General features: G+C 32.0%; 1 protein-coding gene across 1 annotated transcript; it reads left to right on the top strand.

Annotated features, from left to right (window-relative positions):
- Positions 1 to 3,714: 3,714 nt before the first annotated feature.
- On the top strand, positions 3,715 to 10,795 carry LOC105327703 (mucin-3A). The gene is made up of 7 exons (XM_020067015.3): positions 3,715 to 4,289; positions 5,329 to 5,380; positions 5,595 to 6,881; positions 7,034 to 7,122; positions 8,327 to 8,423; positions 8,983 to 9,150; positions 10,524 to 10,795. Exons 1-7 carry the CDS (start codon positions 3,963 to 3,965, stop codon positions 10,778 to 10,780), a joined length of 2,277 nt encoding a protein of 758 aa, XP_019922574.3. The 5' UTR covers positions 3,715 to 3,962; the 3' UTR covers positions 10,781 to 10,795.
- The last annotated feature ends 1,697 nt before the right edge of the window (positions 10,796 to 12,492 follow it).

Genomic DNA, 12,492 nt, shown 5'->3' with positions numbered 1-12,492 from the left:
CATCATACAGTTTGTCAATTTTCTTCGATTATTCAAGACACAGAATAAATGAAAAATATTCAACAGCGTTCTCAATAGACAAATTTCCTCCATTAATGTCCGAAAAAACATTAGATATTAACGTATGATATTCTCTTCTAACTTGTAACAGATAACTTATGATTTTAGGGTAGTTTCAAGTGTTACTCCTTTATATTTACATTCTACTGTGTTTTTCCATTAAATTCTGTGATCTTCAAATGCCTCTAAATGCAACAAGTAGTCAAAGGTCAAATTGACGAGTTTTATTATGACGTCACAAACGTTGAACGCTGTAAACTGCAACGTCACAAGCGAAAATCAAAGTGCACGCTCGTGGCTGTTACTGTGGCTCTTCCATTAATATTAACTTACCCTTAGGATAAGATCGGAATTTTAAGGTATAATTCACATTTGCAGACAAGGCAAGAAGTTAAAAAATGTAAATATAAGCATTAAATCATGATTTTTTGAAGTATACACTCTCATAACTGCCGCGGTGTGTGCATACAAATTTTCATAACGCGCTAACGCGCGTTACTCAATTTGTATGCACACACCGCGGCAGTTATGAGAGTGTATACTTCAAAAAATCATGATTCAATGCTATAGTACATTGCATAGTGACACTTCAAACGTCCGAAAACAGGAAACGCGATGCGATTCAAAATACCACCAAATGATTGTATATCTCATTGAAGATTAGTCTTCATCCAAGCTTGACAATATTATCTTTTTATAGAATGTCCATCCAAACTTAAATTATCATCATTATTTAATTTTTTGCAGCAAGTATTAATGTGACTATGTTTTGTAGTATAAATGCACTCTAAGTACTCCATGTACTGATTTGCAATAATCTCCATTGTTTAAAGAAATAAGGAAAAATTTTGAGACCAATTTAATGTTTTAAATAAAATTCAAAATATAGATGTCAATTATTAAGTAAATGGGCTTTTATGCAACTAATATTGTAACACAAAATAAATGTAAACATCAATTGCGAGAAGATATGTTTTTTTTTAAATATATTTTGATCAATTTTCCTATGAGGAACTGTGATACAGACTATAGCAAGAAAGCAACTATCTCACCTGGTCAAATTCCCGTTTCGCTCACATTTTTTCGATATCTTAATTATTATGTTAATTACCACAATTGCGCGATATATCATCTAGTTAGATTAAAGAAATAGTCAAATCGTCTTATATGGGAATTTGACTACTATTGTATAGTATTCAACATGATAGTTACTCAGTTTTTATTGATTTCATCTCATTTCACTCTTATGTAGACGGGGTAAAAATCAAATCTCATAACATACAATTATAGCTTACCATATCATTAAGCCTTTCATTTCATTCAATTTATCATAGCATACATGTACAAATCGCATAGCATCAACATCTCACAGCATATCATTAAAATCCCATACCATAATATAGCATATAATTGTAAAAGACATGCATTGAATGACTGTACATGTATATTATGAAAGCATTTGTGAACGGTTAATACATGTATATCGAACACCTTTAAAGGGGCATTTTCACGATTTTGGTCAAATTCCACTTTTCTGATTTTATTATTTACAAATGAATGCTTTAGGAACGCTTTTCTAATGATCAAATTAAATGTTCGAGTCAGGCGTGCCGATACAAGCAAGATACAGAGCCCACAATTCTTTGTCATGTAAACAAGGCTCGTGCCCTGTATTTTTGTTTACATAGGTTTAATATACCAGTACAAATCCTTTTTAAGCTAGTTTTTCTATCTTCTTATTCCATTTAAGCATTAATAAACAGTTCTTAACGTTTAATACAATCCATTTTAGGTCTAAAATTGGAATTTTCATTTCAACATTCAAAATGTAGGCGAAAGCTTTGTTTACATAGCAAAGAGATGTGAGCTCTGTATCTCGTTTATAACTCATTTACATATTAAGAATGCCGTACTGAAGCACTGTAAATATTAAAATCGGAAAAACAATGTTTGACCAAAATCGTGACCATGCCCTTTTAAGAAGCAGATCAACCTGAAGTTCACTTAGATTTTATGATCAAATGACTGCTTGAACTTGAATTTTATTCAGAAGTTTCGTGAAAAAATCCTATTAATTATATTGTTTCCATTCATTCGCACACTTTGATTTTTTTTTTAACATTGAACTTGAAAAATAAAACCGAAAATGATGAAATGCACGCGTTTGGAATTGTGATTGTAACTGAGGCTTAAATATTCATAAGGACAATCTTGAAAGTGAGTTGTGAACGCATGACAAACGTGGAGGAAATGAAAGGAGACACTTAATTACATTAACTTTATTTTAGATTAGACCACGAATTGAAATTGATGTTGAAACATATCATCCGTATACCAATAAGTTTTATGTATATTGAGACCAAAAAGACAATGAACCTGAACATGAAACAGAAAAAGTGTCTATATTATTTTGCTCACACCTTTAAATTGATTTGTATTAGATATCGCTGTTTCACTCAGGGTTAATATACCAGATAGAAAAAAATACTGGTATACTCTAATACGATTTTTTTAGTCAAATCCCTCCATTCAAATTACATTACATGCACGTGTACATGTACATGCATTTGGATCCAGTGTGTCAATCTGCTTGCTTTTAATGAATGCAGAGTTATTTTTCTTTTTTTCCTAGGAAGTAATGTGGTTTAAGGTCTCTGGTAATCTAATAGCAAAGGGAAGCTTATAAAGGTAAGTCATTTAAGTATCACAATTTAGTCAGAAATTAGTCAACTTTGATATATAATTGACTTACCGTATCTGATTTTTTTAAAAGCATGTTTATTTTCAAGCAATGCTTTTACCATCAGTCATGTTAAAATGCAATATACACTATGGACTTTGCGTTTTTCTACGATTAAATACCCACTACAAGTCTTCGAGATGTGTATTCATCATGGTTTTTCTTTAATTTTGTTTCTTGGCTCGACTTTCTTCAAAGTCAAAAAGACGTTTGATTTCGTATCCACCTGATACCCCAAACATCTGCAAGCCTAATAATCGAAATGATAGAACGTATAGATACACGTATTTCATTTGTTTACATAACAATGGTCTATCAGGAGTGTATGTACCAAGTTCAAATGTTTCAAGTGTCGTAGAATTTGAATTGACCTATTATTTTGGATTATTTAGATTTATTCTTCGAATGGTCCCGACGTAGGGAAGTTATGAGCAAGATCTAAAAATAAAAGCAAATATTTTATGCTTATAGGTTTCTGAATCTGAGATGTGAAATAATTAACACATAACTCATTGGTTGATTGAGGTGTATTCTAGTTTTAAAGTAAAGACAATGGAAACGTGTTTAAAAATCTCTCTCCTTTCAAAAAGGAATAAAGAAACGACATGCGGTCATAAAGATTGGACCAAAAATAACAACAAATTAATAATTAAACCAAAGGATAAGCGCCGTTATCTAGATTTCTATCTAAACACGGACAAGTTTTGGGATCAGCGCCTTACTTAGATTTGTAAAATGTAATATTGCCTCCATTTATAATTATATTGAACTTGCTTTAAGTTTTTTTTTCTAAAAAAAAATATACCAATGTAGGTACCTTTTAATCGACTTAAGTTTGCACTTACGCAGTTATTAGTGGTTATTTGTCGTTATATATGCACAGAAAGCAGACCTCCAGCAGCGAGGATGTCAAATAATGTGTTTGCAAATTCTTACAGTAACTTTTTTTTTCTTTTCTCTGCTGGAAAACAGAGGCTGGATGTCAGGAAAACTGGAAAACTGATTTTAAAGCAACATTATTGATCACCGTACGGTATTTAGTCAAAGTGTTTGATGTAAACAAATACTTTTTTTAAAGACCATTTCTATTTAAAATAAACGTATAGATCTGAAGTATTTAATTCCCACCGCCGCACTTTTCCCTAGATGCTGTTCCTTCAAGATGATTTTTATCACTCAAAACCTATCGTGCATTACCTTTCTGATATCGTCATGCCTTTGTTTCCACAAATCTTTCGGTGCTATAGAGGAAGATAAGTTAACCTTTTTGAAAACGATAGCCATGGACAATAATCAAAATGTTTATCATCAATTTTCCGTGCATCACAAAAGGAACCATATTTTGACATGTGGTGCTAAATGTGGAATTGATGAAAGCTGCATTGGAATTGATGTTTGTGATGGAAGGATTTGTCGTCTATGGAATGCGACCATCTACCAAAGCATTTCAGCGAATAATTCAAACGAACTCTGTAAGCGGTATATTAAGGTAATCATATTTTTATATCTAAGATTGGTCTTGTTCTTTCATGTATATTGTTAAGCATTATTTCGCGTTGATCTAGTAAAAAACAGTTTAAACGTATATGTAACTTTTGGCTGATGGTTCTATAAATAAAATATGTTATTAGATATAAATTGCAGTTTACGGAACATTATTGAATCCGTTCATGAACTCAACAGCGAAATCTACCAAAGTTGGTAATAAACAAAAATTAATGTAACCACAGCATCATTTGCATATCATATTGTAAATTGATAATAACTTATTGCTTACACCAGATATGTTGTTTTAATGTTCAGTACCTTTGGTATTTAAGTTTTACATATTACATGTATCAACATTAATTGAAACGTATATATCAATTCCTCATCTATGTTTATTAAATCCTTAAATATGTTGATATGCATTGTGATATAGGAGTACACTTAATAACGCTTTAGTTAATATATAATTAACATTTATTTAATTAATTAATTAAGAAATCCTATTTAAATTATTTTCCAAAGGATAAGCATGATGTTTTATATGCTCTCGTCATTTAATGACATTAGGATGACTTTCGAAATGTCATAACATAGCTATGTAAGATTGGTGGGTTTTTTTTTTTTACACTTTTATTGGTTCTTGATAAGATTTTTGATAGACAGAAGAATTCAAAATGTGTTGAATTTTTTAATCGTGTTCCCACAGCTACATCTAAATAAAATTCAAATATTTAAAGTTTGGGGAAAAAATTATCACTAAAAATCATCTTAATCATATCTGTATATAATTTCTTTTCAGAATCTTACAAACAACATAATAACTGACTAGTGTTTGTCATGTGATATAATTTAAAATTTGAGATAGAAACATCCAGAGACCTTAGCAATCTTAAATAGACCCAGTTACGATTCAAAATAATATAGAAATTTTGGAATATAATTACATGTATCTAAACGTTGACAACACCGCAAAGTGCAAAATCGAATCATTTGTATTTTATAATTTTCTTTTAGAGAAAAGTTTAATTAATATTTTTTAGGAATCGATGCTTAGCCAAGTTCAACAGTTTTCAATTAATGTTACAGGCGCATGTGAGTATATATATATATATATATTTTAAATTAATGAATATTTATTAAAGATATAAAAGGGAAATACTCCATTGCGTAATCGCATCAAAATAATTTTGACCGATTGAATTCTTGGATAAAGCTACACATAAGATACTTGTACTTTTCAATAACTAGAATTAATATTATTTCTGTATATTAAATGTACGATTCTGTAATGAAATGTTGTTTACAGACACAAGTAGCCACCAACCAATTACTTCTCCGACACATGATCTAATTTCAGTTTCTGACAAAACAACACAAAGTATGTCGTCTGAAACATCATCTTTGTCATCTGACACAGGCACAAATGAAACTGCTTCAGTGACTATCGTCGATACAACATCAAGCAGTGCGCAAGATACTGGAATGCTTAATCATATCAACCAAACAACCTCAAATTTGCCTCACTCATCAAATAATAATGGTTCGACGCCACAAAACCAAACGTCTGTCCTTACTGACGCAACAACCAAAAACCCAGCGATGACAGAAACAACAAGTGTTGGTGACGGAACATCTATTTTTCCTGAAACTACCCCAACAGACAAAGCGACAACATCAACTTCAACTGAAACCACAACCACAGAAATCATGACAACATCGAGTCCTACTAAAACCACAGCCACAGGCATAACGACAACATCAACTCCTAATGAAAGTACAACAAAAGATATCATGACACCAATTATTACTGAAATTATAAGCACAGGCATAACGACATCAAGTCCTACTGAGATCGCAACCACACACGTAGTGACAACTGAAAGAAATATCACAAAAGTAATGGCAACTGAAACGTCAAGTCATACTGACGGCACAATCACAGACGTAATGACCACTGAAACATCAAGTCCTACTGACAACAAAACAAACGATGTTATGACGACTGAAACTTTAAGTCCTAATGACAGTTCAACAACAGCCTTAGTGACGGCTAAAATGTCAGGTCGCACTGACAGCACAACCAAAGATGTGATGACAACTGAATCGTCAATTATTACTGGCAGCACAACCACAGAAACGCCAAGTCATACTGGCAGCTTAACCACAGACTTATTGGCAACTGAAACAGCAGGTTCTACTAGCAGCACGATTACAAATGCAATGACTGCTAAAACGTCAAGTCCTAGAGAAAGCACAAGGTCTACCGACACCACAACGGCATACTTAATGACAACTAAATCATCAAGCCATACCGACAGCACAACAACAGGCATGCTGACAACTGAAACTTCGGGTTCTACTGACAGCACAACAACGGCCGTTAAGACAACTGAAACATCAGGTCCTACTGACAGCACATTCACAGACGCGTTAACAACTGAAACGTCAAATCCCATTGACAACACAACCACAGACCTACTGACGCCGACGTCATTAAGTCTTGCTCACACCACAATTGAGACATCAAGTGAAATGTCTTCCTCTACCAGTTCTATAGACGATTTTACCCCTAGTACGCTAGAGCATACGACAGGTATGTTGCCTTACTTTATTTTTAGCTAACATTCTTTGATGTGTGAAAGACCTGTTTTTCATGCAGTTATGTGCTAATTATTTTCTACATAGTTTAAAGTAAGTTTTAACGAGAAATTTACATTATTTTAGCTGTTAATGTTTCATTTTCAGGGAGCTCAGACCAGACTTGTAAAATGATCCTCGAATTTTCCGGAGGAAACCGGGATGTACCTTGCAATAACGATACTTATTCTTGGATTGTATGTTATTTACATTCAACGCTATCAGACAATGCATATTTTTTTCTTTCATTTTTTGGAATTTTCACATTTCACAAATATTTTTATCTCACATTTTTCACATTCCTATAAATAGGACCGATAACGTTAACGTATCTCTTTGGAACATTTTGCGAGTAATAATGTATGAATGAATGTCAAACTGTCCGTTTGTTTGTGTGTCCTTCCACCCGTCTTTTGTTCTTTCTCGGCTTGGTCTCTTTGATATCTCACATTATTGAATATCTCATAAAGCCTTTGCCATTTTGCAATGACCTTTCATATCATATATATTTCTCATGGTGTATAGAATCCCCCTTTTGATTTTGAGGTCAAGGATTTTAGAATATAAAATTTGCGTATTTTTGTGTTTTATACTTTCGTTTTCGGTTAATATTTCTCTAAACCTTTTATTACAATACCAAATGAACCTACAGGGGCTTCTATTACTTTTGAAGTTAAAAGTTCAAAGATCTTAGTGACTAAACTTGCACTAATCCCCTATTGTCGATGCTGTGTTTAAGAGTGATGAATATTTGTTGCCATCTGTAGACTAATGTTACTTAGTTGAGGAAAAGAAGTATGTTTAAAGATTAAGACATATATTCAAATCTTAAACTTTAAGTTAAATTACATAAAACTTTTTCTTACTTTATAATAGTTAAAAGATAAAAAGATTAAAAAATTACTTATTCTTAAAATTCTTAAAACAAACCCGCATGTGAAAGTCAATTTATATTTCTTAACAATATCAAAACATAAACTCCGACGTTTCATTGCAGGAAATGAAATAGATTAGAATGTGAATGCGCCATGATCACTGAAATAACATATGAAACATAAAATAACATTTCGGATTTCGATGAATAGTCATTTTTTTCTGGGAATGGAGTTATGATATTAGAAAGTGATGCTGTCGTAAAACGCTATTTTAGCATTTTACCCAATGAAAGTAATAAAATCACAATTTCTCTATTTTTTTTATTACCTGTATTACAAAGAAAGACTGTGCAACAACATCCGTAATCTAACTATTCTCAGACTCGTTAAATATTTTTCAACTCAGAAATATTATAACATTAAGGAATAGACGTCCCTTCAATCTTCTATTAATTAACCTATGGTTTCCAGAATTGTATTTTTCATACAAGTTGTCTTGCAAATTTCATCGTGTTCGTTTGGGCAGGTTATACAGCAACGATTTGATGGAAGTGTTGATTTCTACCGAAACTGGGCTGACTATAAAGCAGGCTTTGGTTCCATTGATTCTGAATTTTGGTTAGGTATGTATCACTTTATTCCTACGCGAAAATCGGTGCAAACTATCGAGATATGCCCATTAGACTCTCAATTCATATTGAAGTCATTTTACGAAATCGTATACCAATTGTCTTGTTAAAATGAAGAATCAGATTGTTTCATTTCGCTTCTATATCATTACACGAAAATAATTTTAACGATGAAAAAAGTGTCCTTAAATATGAATTTCAAATTTTTTTTTTCTCCATCAAAAATCCTCTTTGAAGAGGAATAAGAGTTTTATTGATAGGGTGGTGTAAGATATTCCTGTAAGAACCTAAAATTATAGTAATGTAATGATGGCTATCCTAATGCAAGCCAAAATTTATATTGATGTTCTCTTTGAAAATGTATACAGTAAAACACGCTTATAACGAAGTGCAAGGGATGGGTAATTTTACTTCGTTATAAGCGGAATTCGTTATATCCGTCAAGTGTACAACATATTTTATAGTCATGGGGAATAAAAATCACTTCGCTGTAAGAGTCAATTCATTGTAAGCGTGTTCGCTATAACCGTGTTTTACTGTATCACTTTGTTAGGTAACGACAACTTACATGAGCTGACCAGTGTATTGGGATACACTCGTTTAAGGATTGAGTTACAGGCGTTTGATGGCCAAGAAGGACATATTGAATTTTCGTTCTCAATAGATGACGAATCGCTTCAATACATGATACACGTTTCGATGATATCGGGAAACATTTCTGGTAGGAATTGCTTATATCTTTATTGTCGTAGACCGATCCACAGTTTACAAAAGTTATGTCCCTTGGTCGCCACCTTTTAGGGGAAACCCTAAAGGTTTCTCACAGTAGCCTTTGTAGTGATGATGTTTTGTAACTTTGTCATTTGGAAATAAAATTCCGTTTCCGTTGTGTATTTTGATTGCCCCACAATGGGGCAACTCACATATAGAAGGAATAAAAAAAATTCAGAGATTTTATCACGGGACGCCCACATATTTGGTCGCATAAAGAAGGATTTTTTTTACCTTTGGGTTGACCCCGCAAAGGGAAACAACTGTTGCAAAGTATGGATTGGACTATTGCGTTTAATATAGAATTTAATTATACTGAGATAATGATTTTTTTGCAATTTTAAATCGTATAATTTAATATAATGAAAGGTAGAATGAAAATAAAGAAAAAAAATACTTGAATACATGTAAACATTTTGAGCTAAATATCGGATTATATTTATTACTATATTCAAATACTATTTTCCTAATTTAATTGGTTTCATTTAGAGTAATAAGCGAGAACTCGGGCTCACAATTCTTTGAAAAGAAGGTTCGTGCCACGGTTATGTTTACAATAGTTCAATAAACCAGTACAAAATGTTTTAAATTCTTTAACTAGCTGATTTCCTGTCTGCTAATCCGTTTTGAACATAAATGAACAGTGTGTAGCGTTTGTAAAATTCATTTGAAGTCTAAATCTGGAATTTTCTTTTAAATTTTCAATCATCTGGTCTTTCCTTAAATAACAAGGAATTGTGAGCCCCGTATTTCGCTTCTCACGTGAAGACTGGCACTCCAATTTGGTTAAACTATCACAAATGCTTAACGGAGGCATTGTAAAGGTTAAAAGGGAGATATAGATTTTAAGTAACATCATGACCATGCCTCTTTGAAACATTTTTTAAAACAAATAATCGATTACATGTATACTGTATATATGTTAGGAGTATTGTAATTTGTTTTTTACTGCAAACCCAATTCAAAAAGCTTATAAAAAGGGTTTAAATACAAACATAAAACCCTCTGGAAATCAAGTTTATTTTAAAGTCTTAATGATTACGTAGGAACTTTTGAATAGTGTCATTTACGTTAAGGAAATTTATATAAAACAAAACTTGAACGTTCAAAAGGATATAAAATGGTAATTTGAATAAAATTCATGTTTACCCAAATGTCCTCCTAACGAACACATAAGTGCTTTCGATAATACAAAAATGAATTATAAAGTAGCATGCATTCTATAAACTCTGCTCCTAAAAGGATTTTTTTTTAAAAAAGAGGGGTGTTTGCACAAGCAAACATTAGGTTCTATTAAAGTTTATTCCAAATTATTGCTTACAGACAGGTTCCGTCTCGCTAACAACGCCCCATTTAGTACCTTGGATCGTGACAATGACGGACACAATGGGAAGGTGTGTACAACCGATCACCAGGGCGGCTGGTGGTACGCAAGGGACGCTTTCTGCACAGAGGCCAATCTGAATGGAGTGTACTTTGATACTTATATACTAGAAAAAACCGGAATATACTGGTTTGGTTTTGCTGGTACATCCTACAATACCATCAAAGGAGTTCGAATGATGCTACGAAAACCATAAAGTGATTTTGGTTACAAATTAGTACAACGGATATAATTTTCGTGGTTTTTTTTTTTTTTTTGCTCTGTCAATTTGTCAATTCACCAATAAATATGATTAATTTTTATGCATATTAGTTTTTCTTACTTCACATGCACTCACTCGTTCAAAATTTGTATTGTTATTTAACAATTTTTCACTATCAAATGTTGTTCTCTACATGCAGTGAAGTAATTTCTATCATACTTTTTTTTATCTGTCTTTTTGCTTCGAGATTAATTGTCTTTTTTTTCTTTTTTTTTCAACTCTTCAAATAAATTATTTAAACAAGAGCAAATCAAAACCATCAGGCTGTCCGCTGTTTTTATTGAGGGGATCGTCAAATTAAAAAAAAAATCACATAATTTAAAATACAATGAAATAAAACATTGACAACTGAATAGTGTGTACACGTATCTTAGTTAATTAGAATTCGAGTTAAATTAACTCATGACTGTATGGAACTATTTTGTGACGGTATCACGTGACTGGTATACATAGGTCTCATATTATCTGAACAAACAATGCAATTTTTGTTTAAAAAATGTTAAAAAAGGTGATATCATTGATACCAGTAGTGTTCTGAACACACAATGTTAAATAACTTTGATATATCTTAACACAGCATTTTACATGTTTTAAGGGTATACAATGTATATTATAATTAGTTTGAAACCCGTTGATAATGATAAACACTTTTGTTTCTTCATACGTCTTAAATAGTGGCTTTTCGATATTGTTCACACTTCATTTAGATTTTTTGTCTCTAATTCACATTTCTGAAATAAATATGCAAATGGCGTCAGTGAAGTAAAAACGAAACATGGCAATTGACTATGTATTTATGCAACAAGTTTTCTGTGAAAAAGTATGAAAGTGTCCCTAGAATGATAAAGGATATCTTAAGAAGACTCGATGGTCTTCACCGTAATGATATCCTTTAGAAGAAGAGGTCTACGTAAAAATATAGAATACACCCAGATTTCAAACGTTAGTTGGATTCTTTTCTTAACTGAATGCTGTATCATATCTAAACAAAATTCTATTGGGAAACGTTTGGTTAATAATGAAATGAAACTATAATAAACAGTGATCTTAATCAAAAATAAAAGGGAAAAATACAAGCCAGGAGCAGAGCAAACACTGACCCCTACAAAAATAAGAGGTATCTGATAACTAATTAGTTGACCACCCGGCCACCTTAATGTTTCAAAAGTATATACTTCCGGAGTAAAGTTTACAAGATTAACCTCTGTCAATCAATCAACTGTAAACTGAGTTATTGGAAATTAAAGTTCTGCCTTCGATTTGCCTTTTCCGACCTTTCTTTCAGCTATCAATTCGCCTTTTCAGACCTTTTTTTAAACATACTATTGTCTTAATAGCAAGGACTTATCGTAATGCGCGATGCTAGAGTACAGCAAAATCAATAAAATCAATTATGTCCTTGACTGGGAATCTATTATTTTAAAATACATTAATTTTACATGCTTTATGACAAAAAGAAAAATCACCTATAAACAAAAAGTAATATTTGCAGTGTTGCAAATTGCTTGAAATATAAATATTGCAAGTCTAATGCTTCAACACGTTACAAACCTTAACCAACAATGTTATTGATAGTTTTTATAAAAAATTGCTTAAATATTTGCTAAAGGGGAAATGTTTTCGAATGATTTTCTATTTCATTAAAA

Source organism: Magallana gigas, chromosome 10, assembly GCF_963853765.1.
Source record: "Magallana gigas chromosome 10, xbMagGiga1.1, whole genome shotgun sequence".
NCBI classification, from domain to species: Eukaryota; Metazoa; Mollusca; class Bivalvia; order Ostreida; family Ostreidae; genus Magallana; species Magallana gigas.
The sequence above is the reverse complement of the archived record's forward strand: the minus strand, read 5'-3'. Positions and strand labels throughout refer to the sequence as shown.